Below are 19,002 nucleotides of genomic sequence, written 5' to 3'. Positions count from 1 at the left end.
CAAATGTCAGTCTCAGTTGTTCGCTCTTCCCCAGGATTTTATCCTTTGTGCTCTCACTATTAAAGGATCTCTCTTCCTGTCTCCTTCCCACAAGCTCTCATCCATCCTGATTTGAAGTCACCTCCATTAAGTGCCTGTAACGCCGGCGCTTTGCTCTGCTCGCGGAGAGGACACTCCATAAATCTCACATTAGTCATGGCATGTGGAGAGCGATCCCAGGGATAGGCTGCTTTGACTCAGAGGTTACCAAACCGTATCAGCCCCTGCATTTGCCTCTCCTTTCAGAGAGAGCTGAGTGTCCCCAGCAGGAACCAGGGCTCATTTCGTGTGAGCTGATGCAGCCACAGGGATGGGCCGGCACAACAGCGGCGTGGGCAGGGCACATGGTGGGCTGGTCCTTCTTCCCTGGGCTTCCTTTCCAGCACCTCTGTCTGGTCTGAGCAGGACAAGGATCTTTCCCCCCAGAAATGGGGGAAATCTGTGTGCCTTACGGCTGGAGGGCTTTCCCAGGACAGGTCTCGGGAACACACAGTGACAAGTTGTCCCTGTATGTTGTTACTGGGACCCAGTGGGATGGAGAAGGGGCTGTGCCTTTGCACTGGGTACAAGGCTTCCCAAATAATCTCTGTGCTGCACTTCAGCCTGGTGGAAAAGGAGGGCTGCACCTCGCTGGTGGAAGCATGGGACAGCCCAGGGGGCTGATGGAGACTCAATGGGGGCTCCTTCCACTGCTGTGTCATGGAAACCAAACAGCCACATCTTGTTCTTGGGCTTGGAGGCCAAGAATAGGGAAATGTCCCTCCCCAGTGCTCACCTCCAGGTTGTGCCAGGGCTCTTTTCTGGCAGGGAGCTGCTCTGAACCAGGTGAAAGCAGATCAACATCAAAATGAGCCAGGCAATGAGGACAGTGCTCGTGGTGGGTCTTGGAGATGCTCAGATTTACACTTGTGACCCCTGCTCCAGTGTAAAACTGGCATTATCATGTTAAAATAACATTAAAATAATTTCACTTTTAAACTAATTTTGGGTAAACTGGTAGAAAGGCTGGGAGTCAGGAAAAAATCAGCTCAGATGGCCCATGTGTGAGACGTGTGCCTCTGTTGTAGCCTGTGCTCTGTACTTATTCAGATATAAAAGGTAAAATGTTCTTACATGGATGGCCATGAACCCTCTGTACCAGGAACAGTGGGAGAGGCTGGGGAAGGGATCCAGCAGAGAAGGGATCCAGGATGCTGGAGGACAGGGACTCAGGTCCATAGGAAGGAGCAGCAGTTCTCCATCGGTTGTATGTCTGGGGCTGGTTTAGAACAACCTTATTTTGAAGTGGAGAAACAGGGAGGCAGTGAGAGAAAGGAGGAGAAGGTTAGGATCTGATATTTGTTCAGGGATGTGTCAGAACGGCATGTCGAGTTGTTTTATAGCTGCTGAGGAAAGAGAAGATGGAGTAGGGAATGTAAAATGACAGAGAGTGAGTAGATGTGATATTTGCCTGATGTATTTTGCTGGTAATTAGTGTAATGCCAATTAGACATAAGTAATCTTTTTTTTTTCTTCTTCAGCTGTATAAATTATTGCTTGAAAATATGCCAACTAAAACCAAGATATTAAACTTTGAGTGATATGGAGATCTCTGTTCCTTGAGGATCTCTAGATGAAATTACCCAGACAACAGGGATCTTGACAAAGGCAAGACTTATTATATCTAGAAAGAAAATGAATAAAAGCAAAAGGAATTGTGTATTCCATGTCTAGCATCTTGCTGCTTATTAACCACACAGGAAGGGGCCCCCACAGAGATGCAGCTACATCAGTGAGAGAAGGCAAATATCTTGCCTTTCCTGCAAACAATGCGGCTTCCAGGCTATTGTTCCCCCTATCAGCTTCCTCAGCAGCCAGATCCTGAACCCTTCCCGTGTTCAGGCAGTTCCCTGCTGCAGGTAAACCCTGCCACCCACCCACACACATCCCATTTTTCATCCCCCAAGCCCTGTTTTCTCTCTGTGCTCACCCACATCGGGAGGCACAGGACCGGTGTTGTTCTGCCTCTGGCTCCCCGGGGACATAAACCTCTTTAATGATGATGAACAGCTTCCTTCAAAGGGTCAATTGCTGATCCTGCACCTCTCAAATCACGCTTCCCTTGGAGCTCTCTCCCTGTCCAGCTCTGGGCTGCTCTTTCCGACAGGTACAGGCAGCTCTGCCTGATGCTGCACACGTTTTGCCGCGGACTGTGGGGCGGGAGCAGAGCTGCTGGTACCAACCCCTCCCTGTCGGAAAAGAACGGCTCCAAAAACGACGCCCTTGGACCGATTCTGGACATTTTCACACGTCTCTCTTGGACTGTGAGATCGAAATCTCCTCGTGACCATCCTGCTGCCCCCCTCCTGCTGCGCTTTGGGGGTGGCAGAGCTGGCAAACCCCGTCTGCCTCTAACGGGGGGTGCTGACGGATCCCGGTTGTCCCGCCCGGATCTCAGGCACTGGGATTAATCCTCGCTCGCTCTTTAAAGTGTGTTTTATTCATCTGCTGCCTTTAGGACAGCCTCTGGCAGGCCTCCCTCGAGTGGTGCAAACTTTATTGCATCTAACCTCCAGCAGCCTGTAAACTGCAGCACCCAGGGGCAGCTGGAGGTTGATATTCCCTATCGGAAGTGATTATCTGTCTTTTTCCCACTTTCCCACAAGAGCATCTTTCTGCCACCCCAATAACAAACATAAGGCAGAGCAATATTCATCAGGATCTGTTTTTTTTTTCCCAAATAACTTGTGTGCCTCCATTCCTAAGCCTCCCCATATCCCCGTTTTCTCCTTTCACCAGCTGCATTGGTGTTGATACCTCCTGATTTTCAGGAGGAGGTGACTTCTCCCCAACCCTGGCCATCAGGGCAGCAGATCCTTTCAGTGCCCAGGTGGGAATGGTGCCAGAAGCATGGCAAGTGGTCCGTTTGAGAAATGTTAACCACCTGGGTTGATTCCTTGGCACGTCTTTTGGCTGCACCACAGGAGGATCTGACCAGTGCATATGCTGCCTCTGCCACGTGCCAGCCACAGAATCTCTCCCTGTTTTGCTTCCACTGCAGATTTTCAGCCTGTGACTGAGTCTGTGGGCGTTTGAGGCGTCAATAATGAGCATTTTCAGCTGGGTTTGTGGCACGTCTCCTCACTGCAGAGAAAGGGGCTGGGCAGTTCAGGGGTTCAGGCTCTCCTGCATGGGCTGCTCCTGATCTTTGAGCAATCAGCAGTCAGACGTCCTCGTCTGGTGTCGGATCATTCCTCCCAAGTTTCCTGGCTGTATCCCTGGTCTAATGCTCACAGAACTGCTGCATGTTGGATTTCACGTGTGTTTGGTTCCCTGGGGGCTGGCTGGGGTGTCCAGGGCTGTGTGTCCACCCTCCATCAGTGGACAGGCATCTCCCTCTCAGGGCAGCCCAAGAGCACCAGCCCTGGATTTCGTGCCCATCCCCTGATCCTTCAAACAGCCACCACGAATTCGGGCAGGGTCTGACCTCTTCCTCCTCGGTGTCTGCACTGTGGCTCAGGCAACCAGCACGTTCCTGCAGTCAGAACAGACTGTAAAAGAGCTGAAATGACATGTGAGTGTGCTCACTTCACTCCCGAGCAGCCCAGGAAAGATCCATGGGAAGAAAACAAAGCATCCGCATGCAAATCCATACTGTCATTTCCTCTCCCACTTTCCTTGGGGTTTGGCTTGACTCTCTTCCAAGGGCTCTTCCTTCTGCCTGCTCTGCTTCTCTCCGAGTGGTCTGGCTTTCCTTTGTTTCCAGATCCCCTTGTTGAGGGGAGCCCTTTTCATAAACTTGTGATTTCTTTTGTCAGTTAAACACCTACGTGACTTCAAAGGCCTGGAGCTGAGCTTTGCTGAGTGGCTGCCGGGCCCCCCTGCACGAACAATTTCCCCCCATCCATTGTCCTGCCGGGGAAAGATTATTAAATTGTTGATGGAGCTTAACAATGGTTTTGTTCAAAGGCAGACATGCGTATGCCGGGCTCTTTTCTCCTTGACACAAGAGCTTTAGTAGGGGGAACAATGAAAGGCAGCCACCAAGGAGGGCTCATAAAGCCACACCAGTAGTCCCCAGTCCCTGTGCACACGACCTGGTGCTCCTTGCAGTTCACTCCTTGGCTGTGCGTGTGGCTGCCTGGCTGTAGGTGAGGTGAGAGAACTGGCCTGGCTGAAAATGAACTAAAAATAGTTAAAATATTGTGTGCTAATACTTGCTTATGTGATTAGGGCACGAGGAGGATTGAGGAACTAGCAGGTGGTGGGAGGTGATCACCCTTTCCATAGAATCACAGAATCATTAAGGTTGGTAAACCTCTAAGATCATCAAGTCCAACCGTTCCCCAGCACTGCCAAGGCCACCACTAACCCATGTCCCCAAGTGCCACACCCACACGGCTTTTAAATCCCTCCAAGGTGACTCCACCAGTGCCCTGGGCAGCTGTGCCAGGGCCTGACAACCCCTTCCGTGAAAAACTTTTCCCTGACGTTCAACCTGAACCTTCCCTGGCACAACTTGAGGCCATTTCCTCTCCTCCTGTCCCTTATTCTCTGGGAACAGAGCCCGACCTCCCCCTGGCTCCCCCCTCCTGTCAGGCAGAAGAGAGGGTCCCTCCTGAGCCTCTTTCCTCCAGGCTGAGCCCCCCCAGTTCCCTCAGCTGCTCCTCAGGACACTCGTGCTCCCGGTTCCAGGAGCAGGGCAGGCTGGGCAGTGCTGGCACGGGGCTGGACCCACGGCTCCATCCCTCCCAAGCACACACACACATCCCCCAGCCAGGCTGGGCCTTTGGAGCAGCCCTGGGAACCTGCAAGGAGGATCATTCCATAGGCTCTGCAACCTCGGGCTGCCTGACATTTCCTATTGTACAGACTGACTTTCGATTGCTTATCACTGCAGCTGATTTCCAGCACTAAAGCTTCAATTTTCCATGCTGGGTTTCCCCCAGGTTGATTTCTTTTTCTGTTTTTCTTAAGTTTTAGCAGAGCTGTTCCAGCTGGTTTCTGAGAACAAGACATGCTGCCTGAGCCCTGCTAACAAACTGATTATGAGAATTTCTTTTCCAGCCCCATTAGCTTAACCATGCTTTGGAAGAGAGGTGTGGAATTTGGCATGGAAGCTCTCGGTATCAGTTGGGGGTTGCTTGCCCCAAAATGACTGAGCCTTTCACTGATTGTACTCCAGCACCATTCCCTGGGGAGCTGTGCCCACACACCCTTGTGTGGCCTTCAAGCAACAGCATTTCCAGGGTTTATGCATCAGGGGAATCATCAGGGGAACGGATTCCCACTGACAGAGAGTAGGTTTAGATTAGATGTTAGGAAAAAATTGTTCCCTGGGAGAGTGGGGAGGCCCTGGCACAGGTTGCCCAGAGAAGCTGTGGCTGCCACTGGATCCCTGGAAGTGTCCAAGGCCAGGCTGGACAGGGCTTGGAGCAACCTGGGCTAGAGGAAGGTGTCCCTGCCCACGGCAGGAGGGTTGGAACAGGATGATCTTTCAGGTTCCTTCCAAGCCAAACCGTTCTGTGATTCTATGATCCATGTCCTCCTTTGGAGAGCTGGTGCAGGACTTTGCTGCTGTTGCTTGATGGACATCCCTCCTGGTTCTTGATGACCATCCATCCTGTTGCCTGGTGGCATCCCTCCTGGATGTGCCCCTTCCCCAGTACTCTGGGGGTGCCCAATTTTCTTTGGTCACAGCAAAGAAAATTCTTTTCTGGTACACCATGGCATGGGTTGCCCTTTTCCTCTGGGAGGGTCGAGCATGGCTTGCTCTGCCACAGGGGCTTGTAGCTCGCCTGGGCTCTGGTGTCAGGGTGCTCCTGGGGGTGCCTTGCTGGGAGCAGTGGTGTGATTGTTTGAGCAGCGTGTGCCTAGATGGGCAAGAAGGCCAAGGGCACCTGGTTTGTATCAAAAATAGTGTGATCAGCAGGACCAGGGCAGGGACTGTCCCCTTTGCTGGGCACTGCTGAGGCCCCTCCAGGGTTGTGCCCAGTTCTGGGCCCTCATGGAAGAGAGACATGGAGGGGCTGGAGCGTGTGCAGGGAAGGGAACGGAGCTGGGGAAGGGGTTGGAGCAGCAGGAGCAGCTGAGGGAGCTGGGGGGGCTCAGCCTGGAGAAAAGGAGGCTCGGGGGGACCTTCTGGCTCTGCAACCCCCTGACAGGAGGGGGGAGCCGGGGGGGGTCGGGCTCTGCTGCCAGGGAACAAGGGACAGGAGGAGAGGGAACGGCCTCCAGCTGTGCCAGGGGAGGGTCAGGTTGGACATCAGGAGGAATTTCTGCCTGGAAAGGTGGTCAGGCATTGGAAGGAGCTGCCCAGGGAGGTGGTGGAGTCCCTGGAGGTGTTCAAGGAATGGGATGTGGCACTGAGTGCTCTGGGCTGGGGGACAAGGTGGGGATTGGTCAATGGCTGAACTCAGTGACCTTGGAGGTCTTTTCCAACCTCAATGATTCTGTGACTTTTTGGTTCTGTGGGAAACCTGCCTTGGGGCAGGTAGGGGGTCCAAGGTCCTGTTCCTGCTGGGAGATGGAGCCAGCCTGTAGTGCCTCCCAGCCAAGGCAGCTCCTTGGCTCACTCCCAGGCTGGCACTGTGGAATTCCACCTGGAGCACAGAGGACTCCATGCCCCCCCCACCCCACAGCACCAGGGCTGGCAGCCTAGGGTACCTCTGGCCTCCCAGTCCCTGGGCTGCCAACACAGAGGGACTCTTTCTTTGTCTTCTTCTCCCTTTTATTGTCCTTCCTGGGGCCTGTTCCCTGCCCTTCTGCTTCTTCCCTGGCGAGCTGGCAGAGGCTGCCTCAAGCTCCAGTGCCCTCCGTGATTAGCTGCTGCCAGGAAGGGAAGCACGACTGCAGCTTTAATTAAATGATAAGGGCAGAGCCCCGGAAGTGGGGAGATAAGTGCAGTGGTGTCTGCCACCACACTTGCCCAGGCTCTTTCTAATTAGCTTTGAGAAGCTCTGGAGAGGAGGATTAACCCTTGGAGGGAGGCTGGGTGGAGCGGTGGGCTGCAGCACATGGAGGGTGCTGTGCCATCCCAAGGGATGGGGGGCTGCAGTTCCCCTGGAAGCGTGTGTGGGATGTGGGCTGGAGGGGATCCCTCTGTGTGCTCCCCCGAGCCCCGGATCCTGAGCAGGGGGGAGAAGTCAGGGAGGATCAGACCCAACCTTTCACAGGCTCGGGCACAAGGCAGAGCTCAAGGATTAGGTGCCCAGGTTCCTTTTGTAAGAAGCATTTGCTGGTCTAACACACCCCATGGGTGTGGGGTGAGTGTCCCCAGCCCTGGGAGCAGGGACAGGAGTGCAGGGCACAATCCTGCCATGGGTCACATCTCCAGTCCCCTCTGGACCCACGGTGTGTCTCAGTGATGCTCTGAGAGGGGGGGACTTGGGGAGATGGGGTAAGAGGAGCACTCTATGTCACCAACCCATAATGACATGGACCAGGAGCTCTCCAGGACCTGGTGCCACAGGGTGGCACAACCTGTCCCTCACCCAGATGCAGCTGGAGAGTCTGGAGGGCTGGAGGAGGGCACCTCGGCTGTGGCACTGTGTCACTGGGTCAGGGGGTGGCCAGAGCTCTCAGTGGCACAGGTGACACTCTCCCCAGTGGCCTCTTCTGGCCACCCCCTTCCCATCAGCTGGCAGCACACTGGCACCCTGAGCATGCCAGGGAGCCCTGGGACGGGCATTCCTGTGTCCCCAGGGAGCCTCTGGCTGGAGAGCAGGACAGGCCACCCCCCCAGATCCAGGCTGGGACCCCCACCGGGAGGAATCCTGAGCACTGGAGGCATCCATCAGCAAAGGCAAGCTGGGGATGGGGAAGGAGCAATTGTGGAGGTATTTGGGCAGCAGGAATGCGCATACAAGGCATGCATGAGCTGGCAGCCCCCGGGGAGAGCAGGTGCTGCTGCTCCCCGATGGCATTTACATAACCATCATTAGCTCCTGTGAGAGAGGCCCCAAAGCCCTCTGTGTGCTCCCACCTGTCCCTTTTCCACGGGCAGGGCTGGAAGAAGGGCAGCTCCACGGACTCCTTGTCAGGACCTTTGTGTGCTCCTGAAGGTCCCACAGGAGTTGTTACTGGCTGGAGGTGGATGTTGCAGCAGCAAACAGTGAGGAGGGGAGATGGTTTGGTTACTGCACGCTTTGGTTTGCGGGTCTCCTCGACCTTTCTGGTGGTTATTTGTGCAATGTCTGTTGTCGGTTATGATTGACCAGAGAGTTTGGATATAAGGATTTCATTTTGGAGCTGGATTTCTTCGTTTTATTTGTCAGTGAAGAGGATTGCCCAGCAATGCTTATCACCCGGTTTCAGTTGCTGGAAGTTTTAGCTGCAAGGACCCAATTTTTCACAGTGGACATGTGCCACATACCAAATATTTTGAAAGGTGCCAGTGAAACCCGCCCAGGTATTTCACTTCCAAAAGGAGGTAGGAAAGGAAATTGCCAGTTTTTCCTCATTAGGAAAACAACCCCCCTAACCTCCAGCCCCTTCTTTAGAGGAGCAATTTTCTGTGATCTCTTGACCCTTTCTTTGTACCTTCCCCAATTTCTGCAGCCTCTGGGGCAGAGTCTCACTGAGAAAGCATCTTCTTCCTGAAAAGCCTGTTATGTCTCCAGGTGGTTCTGTCCTCTCTGTGGGAGGCACAAAGTGTGGGAGGCACAAAGGGACCCCGAGGAAAGCATTTCCCCCAGAGTGTAACTCTGGTCTGCCTCATGAAGCAGGCTTCCATGAAGTGAATTAAGACTGCATGGACAATCCTAATTTTGGCATTTCCTAACCTTTGAACCCTGTAATCCTATTAAGGTACTTCTTAACATAATTATTCAGTAGTTTAATGTAATAATTCTGCTTTTTATAGTCCAGTGAAGGTTGAAGCCCCACTGTGCCAGGGTAGAAGATCATGTAAGTGGCACCGCAAGCACAAAATCTGTTATAGGAGGATTGAATTTGTTTTGCTGGGTATCACAGGGATTGCAGTGAAGCTGGAGGGCAGGTGGGGATTTTGGGAGCCCTGTGGGTACCGCAGTGTGTTGCTGAGCCCTGTGAGCCCTTCCTGATCCCCGCAGGAACACGGTCAGTGTCCAGAAACATCCATCTGAGAGCTCTGCCTCCCGTTGCTGTGGCGATGTGGCCGCTGTCACACAGCCGCCCGCGGTGTAACTGCAGCAGGGAGGTGGTTCCTGATGCTCCAGCTCCGGCAAACACGGGAAGAACACGTCCCCTGGGAGCCCGGGCTCGGGCCCTCGCTGCCGACAAAGCGCTCCAGCACTACCTGTGCCGGTGCTGCTGAGGCTGGTGGGTGCATCTGTCCACATTCATTACGTGCTGGTTCTGCTGGGATACCCTTGGCAGGAGCTGGGAAGTCGTTTGCCGCGGAGCTGCAGCTCGTGTGAGTGTTGTAATACACTCCAGAGGCCACGGTTTGATCCGTGTGCGCATCTGGGGGCTGACAGGCCATTAACTCCGGAGCCAGCTGTCTGTGCCGGTGTAGCTGCTATTGTTCAGCAAGAGGGGAGAGATGCTCGGTGCTGTAGGGTCTGGGGGAGATGGCTCTGTGTGTTATATCTCATGACTTCAGTGCCGAGGAGAGATCCATCTGCGTGCTGGCACCAGCCCGAGGATGCCTCAATATTTATTGGAAGAGCGGGTGTTGCTCGTTATTGCCCCGAGAGCTGTAGGTGTGGCGTGGAGCTGCAGTCACCACCTTTCTGGGCAGTGGCAGGTCGGTCTCTGGTACCAGGAGCCATCTGTCTGCGTGCTGTAGTGACGGTGGTAAGTTTGGAAAGCCATCTGTCTGGGTGTTGTAGTGCTAGAATTGGTCCCTGAAGCCGTCTGTCTGGGTGTTGTAGTGCTAGGAATGGTCCTGCAAACCGTCTGCCTGGGTGGGGGGGATGATGTGAGCTCAGACTGGGAAAAACAGGGGCTGACGTGGACTGCAGGGAGCTCTCTGCCTGTGCTTTCAGCTCCCGACGTTTCTGTGCTCATTGATCTCTGGAGCATTGCTGTGGGAACGGGCAGAGCTCCAGCAGCCTCCCCCAGGGCCTGGAAAGTGGGATTGGTGTTGTGCTCCTGCTGCTCCGGAGGTGGAGAGCTCTGGGCACTTCCACATGGGACGTGGGAACCTGGAGGCAGAGATGGGCTGAGGAGCTGTGGGAGGCACTCTGTGTCCAAAGGGTGTCCAGCCGTGTCCTGGGGGCATCAGGGAGGGGATTGTCCCGCTCTGCTCTGCCCTGGATGGCCTCACCTGCAACACTGGGGACACAATGTCAGAAAGATTTAAAGCTGTTAGAGGGGGACACAAGGATGGTGAAGGATCTGGAGGGGCCAAATGAGGAGTGGCTGAGGCCACTTGGCTTGTTCAGCTGGAGGAGGCTGAGGTGAGACCTCAGAGGGGTCTGCAGCTCCTCCCGAGGGGCAGCTCCATCTCTGCTCTGTGTGAGCAGGGACAGCACCCGGGGAATGGCTGGAGCTGTGCCAGGGCAGGGTCAGGTTGGATATTAGGAGAAGGTTCTTCCCCCAGAGGGTGGTTGGCACTGCCCAGGCTGCCCAGGGCAGTGGGCACAGCCCCAAGGCTGCCAGAGCTCCAGGACGGTTTGGACAACGCTCTCAGGGACAGGGTGGGATTGTTGGGGGTGTCCTGGGCAGGGTTAAGAGTTGTACTTGAGGACCTTTGGGGTCCCTTCCAACTCAGGATACTCTATGATTCCCTGCTGGGATAACACACTGACTGTGCCCAGATCATGTGGGGACCCTGAAGGAGGTGTCTGAGCTTTGCAAAGGAGGTCACGGCCCCACAGCCCCCTCCAGCACAGCCTCCCTCTCCCGAGAGCACTCGAAAGGGGAAGATGTGTTGGGAAGGAGCCACTGGGCTCCTGTTCCCCAGAGGAAGCTGAGCCACGTGGGGATGGGCTGGTGAGCATCTCCTGGTGCCAGTGTCGAGGGGGCTCCTCCAGGCTACTGGGTCTGGCACAGAGAGGGCTAAATAAAGGGGTGGGATAATGCAGGACAGTTATTCCAGCAGTGTTGGGATGCACAGGCATGAAGGACAGAATGGGATAGGATAAGATGGGGTAGGATAAGATTAGGATGGGATAGGATAGGATAGGATAGAAGGTAGAATAGGATAGGATAGAAGGTAGAATAGGATCGGATAGGATAGGATAGGATAGGATAGGATAGGATAGGATAGGATAGAAGGTAGAATAGGATAGGATAGGATAGGATAGGATAAAATGTAGGATAGGATAGGATAAAATGTAGGATAGGATAGGATAGGGTAGGATAGGATAGGATAGGATAGGATAGGATAGGGTAGGATAGGATAGGGTAGGATAGGATAGAAGGTAGAATAGGATAGGATAGGATAGAAGGTAGGATAGGATAGGATAAAATGTAGGATAGGATAGGGTAGGATAGGATAGGATAGGATAGAATAGGGTAGAATAGGGTAGGGTAGGGTAGGGTAGGGTAGGGTAGGGTAGGGTAGGGTAGGGTAGGGTAGGGTAGGGTAGGGTAGGATAGCAATGGGGCTGCTGGTGTAAGGAAATGGGATGTTGGGACACACTATCCAGCACTGAGGTGTAGGGAGGAGGGAGCAGAGCAGCAGCAGTGGTGCCTGGAGGAAGAGGAGGGAGCAGAGCAGCAGCAGTGGCGCCTGGAGGAAGCAGCTCGGCAGGGGAGTGGTATCTGGAGGGAGCAGCGCTGTAAAACATGGCACCTGGAGGAAATGGCACCGGAGCAGCAGCGCCTGCGGGGCACACAGCAGCGGGGGGAGGCGATACCTGGAGGGAGCAGCAGCTCAGAACGTGGCACCTGGAGCAGGTGGCACCGTGGGGGAGCAGCACCTGTAGGCAGCAGCACCGCGGGGAACGGCGCTTCCCGGGAATGCGCCGTGGGGAGCGGCACCACGGGAGAGGGGCACCTCGGGTGGGCACGGAGGGGGGGACAGCACCCGGGGGGGACACCTGTGGGGGACACCTGTGGGGAGTGGCGCCGCGGGGGAGTGGCACCTGTAGGGAATGTTTGCACCGGAGAGCGGGATCCGTCAGCAGTGGGGCCCGTGGGGAGCGGCGCTCCGGGGAGCCCGGAGGGAGCGATGGCACGGGAGAACAGGGAGTAGGGACACCGGGAAGGGGAGCAGGGAATGGTGCCCGCTCCCGGGAGCTGTGCTGTGGGAAGGGAGTTGCTGGAAAGGGCGGCATCAGGGAGGCTGTTCCCAGGGCACAGGGAGGGAGGACAGCGCTGCTGGGGTGGGATGTCGGGGGAGGCACCACCATAGGGGATGGCCCAGGGTGGTCTGCAGAGCCCTGAGGGCTCCAAGAGGGAGAAGGGGTGTTTCCAGGTGTCCACAGCAGGACAATGAGGTGGCAAAGCTGCCTCTACTGGAAACACTGCATCCTTCCCTGGCTGGGAGAAAGACCTTTGAAAGGGACCCCTTGGATATTTGAAAGGGACCCCTTGGACATTTGAAAGGGACACCTTGCACCTCAGTTTGTGCTCTGGGCCACCCTCCATCCCTCTATCTGCCCGGGTAGCAGAGGTACAGGGTTTTTGGGCTCTGCTTGTGGGGTAGCTGGTTAAAATTAGTGGCTGATGTTCTCCCCAGGTAGGGAAGGTGAGACTTTCTGATCTAATGCTTTGGGAAAACATCCTGCTTTGCCTCTGAGCTGCTCTCCCCACACTCATATCCCCCATTTCTCCATGCCACCAAACCTCTCCAGTCCCTCCTAGCATGCTATGCTTCCCTCCTCCTCCTCTCTCCAGGCTTCTCTGCATCCTCTGTCTTGCTCTGCTCTGTCACAGCCCCACTGCCTCCCCTCCCAGAGCTGCTCCACCACATTCCCTCACCTGCAAGGTCTGGCCTCCTGTGCTGCATCAATCCTGCTCCCCTGGACAGTGCTGATGTCTGAAGACAAGGGAGAACCAAACCAGGCTGTGGATGGTTGCAGATGGTGGCATAAAAACTGTGCTTGGGGCTGGCTCTCAGCCTCTGCTTGAAGCCACCTGGCTTGGAGTGGGCAAGGGAACCTCTGCAGGGCTCCTGCAGGAGAGGGAAGCGCCTGCTTTTGTCTCATCCCTCACAGTGCTCCAGGGTACTGCTGCAATCCCCCACGAAGAGCAATAATGTCACCAGAGGAGCCCTTGCAAATGGCTGCAACAGGATGTGTTCCTGCCCTGGGTGGGGATAGAGAGAGAGGAATAATTAGCAGCAGCACCAATATGTGCCTCTTCCCGGAGGAACCAGCCTGGCACAGTCTCCTTCACAAAGAGCAGAGGTGCCCTGGATGGCAGGAGGTGGGAACAGCCATGAGAGCAGTGCCACGGCTCCAGAGAGCCTCCCCTCCTCCAGCCAGGGAGAGAGGGCCCAGGGTGCATCCTGGTGTAAAACCCCAGCTGTGCCCCCTTTTCATCTGCAGAAATCAAGGGTATCCCACTTTTCCTACCCTGGATTCATCCCTAAGCAATGTGCTGAGGAGAGCTCTGGGAGGCACCTGACAAGGGGATGGATGTCAGAGCAACGCAAAGCTGTAGGAAGGGGGGAGCCAGAAGGCTGTGAGGATGCCCAGCCAATCCCACAGCCCTCCTGGCTGAGGAGTGCAGCCTTCTGACTTGGAATGAGGATAACACAGGATGGGCCAGCCCTGGGAGCTGGCAAAGCTCAGGAAAACACGGAGACTGCACGGGCACAGCTTCGCTCTGAGCAGCCAGGATGCTGTGATGCTGGAGAGGGCACGGCCATCCTCTTCATCATCTGGGAACTCTGACAGATTTCAGGGGTCCAGAGGCACAAAACCGCATTTCTGGGGTGGAGAAGGGATCTGAAATCCCGAGTACCCTTTGTAGGGTGATGTGGGCACCTTACCACCCCACAGGGCATCCAAGGTCAGCATTTTGTGGGTAAAATTTCCACCAAAGAAAGATTCCTGCCTACGTGCGGTGGCACATCAGAGTCTGAAGCACCAGCATGTGCTGAGAATTAGGCCATAGGGTCGTGTTTGCCCTAAATCACAGCTATTCAGGAATTACACCCTGCCCCGTTCCCGGGCTCTCAAAGCAGAGCTCATGGCACATAATCCTCCCTCCAGCAGCTCCAGTGCCAACATCCCACTGCAAACGAGGGGACAACACTGGAAAAAGGCTTTAGTGCCAACAACAAACAATGAGAAAACCAGAATAAAAGGCCCTGAACACAGCGTTCCTGCTTGATCCTGCCATTTCCAAGCTGCCGCTGGCATGAGGAAATCGCCAGGGCTTTGTTCACTGCAGAGGTGGGTTTGATTTTGGTCCTGCCAGTCCCTTTTGTGGGCTCAGCAAAGCACCTTGTGCCCGAGGAAGAAGGGATGGCACCCATCCACTGCCTGCCCTTGGAGCCCAAGGCATTGCTGGAGGAGGAAATGATGTCCAGTAGGAAAGCTGGTGAGAAAGAGATGGCAACATTTCCTCTCGGACAGAGGTGGAGAACAACATAACGTGACCTCAAAGTGACCAAGATGCTGTGTTGTCCTGAGAGGAAGACCTGATGGATCATCCTGGGCTCAAGCTCTGTTCTCTGCTTTGACTTGCACAGAGCAGAGATGAAAACCAAGCTGTCGTGCCTCTGGTGTCACCTCTTGCTTTCCAGCTGCAGCCAGGAGAGAGAACCGAGGCAGCTCCGCGGGAAATAGGACACTTGGTCGGTGGCCAGCCCCGAAGATGACCCCACAAATATGCCCTCCAAGCTCTGCTCTCGTGCTGCCCCGTGCCAGTGCCTCGTCCCCTGAGATGCTTTGAGCTCCTGCTTCTGTCCCCGCAGTGTGAGCCTGGCTGTCCCCTGTGCTCAGGTCGCTGTCCCGCTGGTGGTGTGCCCGTGCCTGTGTGTTGTGGGGGGATGCACGGCCCCTCTGCACGCCTGGACTTGGGGTGCCACGAGCCAGGTGGCTCCAAGCTCTGCCTCAGGGTCACGTGTGAGGCCAGTGGGCTCCAGGAAGGCTTGGGATAAGGCTGGAGAAACTAGTGAGCGATGAGCAGCGGTGGCCCAGCAGCCTCAAGGAGGCTGGAGCAGGGCCGGGAGAGGCCGAGGGACTCCTGAAGGCAGCGGGGACCAGGGGGATGCTCTGGGACTCGGGCTGGCAGAGGGTCAGGGGTCCAGGAGGATCCTGTGGGGGGTGTGGAGGTGGGGGCTGTGCACTGATGTGACCCTCTCGTCCTTTTTCTGCTCCTCATTAGAGTCCCCTGAGCGGAGCAGGCTGTGAAGGGGGTCTGCGCTGAGGTATGTCCCCGTGGCTTCTGCCAGGATATCACAGCTCCCGGGTGTGCCAGGGCATGGGATACAGGAGGCGGCTCCCAGCACGGGGGCCAGAGCCCCTGCAGGAACCAGGGGAAACATCTGGGGTGCCTCAGCCCCCAGAGGAGCTGAGAATTTGGGATGCAGTCGCTGGGGGCTGTTTTAGGGCAAGATATGCTCACACCCTGGTTTGCTGCTAACTTTGCCCCTTCTTCCATTCCCCTGTCACTTGTAACCCTTGTCAAGCATTCCCAGCATTGTGTGGAGCCTTCTCCTGCAGAGTCCTTCCCTGAATCCCGGGGTTGCCTGTGTGTGAAAGCTGTGCCAGGGTGACATGGGGACATCTGTGTCTGAAGGTCCCAAACTGGAGGCAGGAGGGAGTGTTGACAAGGGCAGAACTCCCAGCACGGTGCTCTGGTTTCCTTCTTCCCAGGGCTGAGGCAGTGCCACTGGATCTGTCTCTTTTTTAGGAGAAGGGAACTGTGTGTACCAGTGTGTGTCTGGTGGGAAGGGGGATGCCCTGTGTGCCTCAGGTCCCAGAGCTCCTCAGCAGCTCCCTCTGTCAGTCTTTATCAGTGAGGTAGTGAACTCCTGGGTGGAGAGGTGGACAGGACTTCTGGGAACCACAAGGGACATCTGCAAGTCTCAAGGTCACAAAGAGTCCCCCCCTTTCACTCCAGCATCAGCACCAGGCTTGATGTGCCCACAGGTGCTTGTGGTAGCAGGCAGTGATGGGTCCCAGGCAGCAGCAGGGCACTGTGTTGTGTCCCAGATGGGGAGAGAAGTCAAGGAATGGCTTCTGTCTGGGATGGCTCTTGGAGGGACACACTTCTGGATGGAAATGCCAAGTTTTGGCTTCTGAAAACTTGTGACAGGTACTCCTTGTGTCAGGGACACATGGCCAAGGCTCGAGAAGACCTTGTAGTGCCTGGGGTAGGGGGTGGCTGGTATGGGAGGACACCACACCATGAACTGGTGTAACTGGTGGTCAGTGTCCTGTGTGTGCCAGGAGCAGGGGGCTGCTGGTGCCCTCACATACCAGGCTCCCCCAGGGGCAGGTGTTTGGTGCACAGAGAGGCTTGGGGACAGGGTCTCACAGCAGGTCCAGCCTCTCTGGGGCTGGACATGGTTTTGCCCAGGTGTGCTTTGCTGCGCTCAGGGATTTCAGACCCCGCAGGAGACCAGAAGATGCCTGAGGACTTCTGGCTGGGCTTGTGGCTCCTGCTGATGGGTGCCTGGGGAGGCTGGCAGGTGGGCTGCCATGACTGATGTGAGCAGGGCAGGGCTGCCCAAGGATCCTGCTCAGGAAACACGGTTGTGCCTCAGGGTGGTGAAGAGCTGGGCTGTGTTTAGGGCAGTTCCATCTCTGCATGGTGAAGCCACTGGTGGTGCCCAAAGGTGCTGGACCAAGGGAGTTCCTGGAGCCTTGCAGGGTCCAGGTGGTGCCCACAGCTGTGGGATCACAGGTCTGGGGGCAGCGTGTCCCCTGCTGTGCAAATCCAGGCTGTGGAGCACCTCCTGTGCCATCCTTGTCTCCAAGGGGGTGGGCTTGGTGAGCTCTGCCCAGCGCTCTGCCCCCCACTTCTCTGCATGGACCTGCTGCAGGGCGGTCCTTTGTCCAGGGGGAGCTGGAGCTGTGACCTTGGATGGGAGCCTTGGGTTCCCCTCCCAGCTCTGCCTCACTCCCGGGGTGTCCATGGGTCCAGCTCCGTGGGTGTCTGTGGGTCCAGCCGTTCCCTCCCACCGCTGGAGGGTGAGGGCAGGACGGAGACCCCCAGTCTCTGCTGCTCATCCCCGTGCCCCGTCCTGCCCCCCCGGGTGTGTAACGCTGCTCTCCCTTCCCTCCCCGCAGATCTCCGGCCTCTGCCCGACGTAGCCATGACTGGGACCTGCACCCGGGAGTGCACGGAGTTCGGCCACTCCGACACCTGCTGGATGCCCGGCCAGTCCTCCCCCAGCCGCAGGCCCAAGAACGCCCTCAAACTCTCCACTTTTGTGCCTTACCAAGACAGAGGGAGTCAAGAGCAAGTCGGGAATGGCAGCCCCAGACTCTCGGAAGAGCGCAGCACCAAAATGGCCAACCTCCGCCTGCTCCCCACGTACAGTGCCTTCTCCAATAGTAGCCATGAGCCCTGCAAGGACTCTCCCATGGAGGAAATTCCTCTCACCCAGACCTCGGACTTCCAGCCAGCCACCACCCCCTCGGCGCAGACCACCAAGAGGGAGATCTACCTGTGAGGCTGGGCGTGAGGGGCAGGGAGCAGCCGCGCTTCTGAGGCCAGTGCCCAGAGGAACGTTTTAAACCTTCGATGCTTTACGGCTCCGGCCGGTCCTCCAGGCAGTGGGCTCTGCAGAGAGCAGGGCGGGGCGAGGCAGGGATGCGAGGAGCGCCTTTTTGACCCGCTGTTTCCCGGGGCTGGGGGTGGGTGGGAAGGCTGAAAAGCATCCGAAACCCGATTCCCGAGCACTTGCGGGTGCATGTCTCCGAACTGCTGCGTCGCCGGGGAGGGCTGGGCAGGCTCCTGGTGCGGAGGGCACGGCTGGGGAGAAGGGCTTACGTACCAAAGGTCCGTGCAGAGCTGGTGGAGTTCCTGGGGCATAGGACGAGGGGTGTCCCCGCACACGGGGAGCGAGCTGCCTGTCTCTTTGCTGTAGACTCCTGTAAATACTTAGGAATGACATTCGAGTCCTGCCTGATCGAAACTTTTTATTGTCCTTGAAACAAAAAAAAAAAGACGTTTAAACAGAAACAAACAAACAAACAAAACACACATAAAAAAAAAAAAAAAGAGGAAAAAACAAAACAAAAACAAACAAAAAAAAAAAAGAAAAGGAAAAAGAAAAACAAACCACAGGGAGCAAGTTCCAGCTTGGAATGGTTTGCTGCGTGGAAGAGCCCCTGGGAGCGCAGCGTCCGGCCCGCACTCATGTTCTATATTGTAAATAGAGATGTGACCAGTCCCTGAAACAACAGCTGGGGAGCTGGAGGAGAGGGGCAGCATCCCTGCTGGACTGTAGGGACTTTGCTATTTTTCAGCCTGGATCTCTTTCTGAACGTTGTCACTGTGCCCACAAGCTGCAGGGTCCTTAGGGACTGCCCGGTGCCATAGGTGGGGTCTGCTTTTGGGGGATGGGGGGTTCCCTGGTGGTGGCCGGGCGCCTGGCGGGTGGAGGAGGGATGGGGAAGCCCCCAGTGAAGGGACCGGCTGGGTCCGGGGAGGGGATGTCCCAGTGCAGGGACCGGCTGGGTCCGGAGAAGCCCTCAGTCCCACTCTGCTGGCAGGGAGGCCGTCACCGGCTGTGGTGTCTCAGCCCATCCCCTCGTGCCTCCCCGGGGCAGGGGATGCCCGTGAGGCGGCTGTGCCATGCCCTGGACCTCCGTCCCACCCGCCTGTAAAGCCACCATTGCCTTTGTGAGGAGGAGCTTTGTCTCAGGGTCACACCGGGGGCCACCGAGCCCCTGCCCACTGGACTCCGCTGCCCTTAGGCCACGGGGCCACTCTCAGGGGGTCCAGCTTTCTCTTCCATTGTCAAAGGTCCACCGGTCTCCCTGGCAGGTCCCCGCTGCCCTGGCATCCTCAGCTCCCTTGCAGGGCACCCAGCCAGGGCAACCCTGCGTGGGCAGCGGGGAGAGGACCCCCTGCCCCTCCAGGGACTCCCCAGAGGGGCCGCCTGGGCACTCTCTCTACTCCCTTGGGAGCTGAGGGGTCCTGTTT

The 19,002-nt window shown here is 56.4% G+C and overlaps 1 protein-coding gene across 4 annotated transcripts in view; it reads left to right on the top strand.

Moving 5' to 3' along the window:
• Positions 1–18,196, top strand: part of PCDH1 (protocadherin 1) — a 55,321-nt gene extending 37,125 nt beyond the window's left edge. For 2 of the 4 annotated variants that reach the window (XM_051793771.1, XM_051793774.1), the window contains exon 5: positions 17,139–18,196. In XM_051793771.1, coding sequence (XP_051649731.1) covers positions 17,139–17,524 — 386 coding nt within the window. In that variant the 3' untranslated portion in view covers positions 17,525–18,196. Of the gene's footprint in view, positions 1–1,559; positions 4,561–15,228; positions 15,272–17,138 lie in introns of those variants that run through there. The other 2 variants (XM_051793772.1, XM_051793773.1) reach the window with 2 other exon arrangements.
• The last annotated feature ends 806 nt before the right edge of the window (positions 18,197–19,002 follow it).

The sequence above is a fragment of the Manacus candei genome, unplaced genomic scaffold (genome assembly GCF_025592945.1).
Source record: "Manacus candei isolate 608988 ecotype Guabito, Panama unplaced genomic scaffold, ASM2559294v1 h1tg000037l, whole genome shotgun sequence".
NCBI classification, from domain to species: Eukaryota; Metazoa; Chordata; class Aves; order Passeriformes; family Pipridae; genus Manacus; species Manacus candei.
The sequence above is the reverse complement of the archived record's forward strand: the minus strand, read 5'-3'. Positions and strand labels throughout refer to the sequence as shown.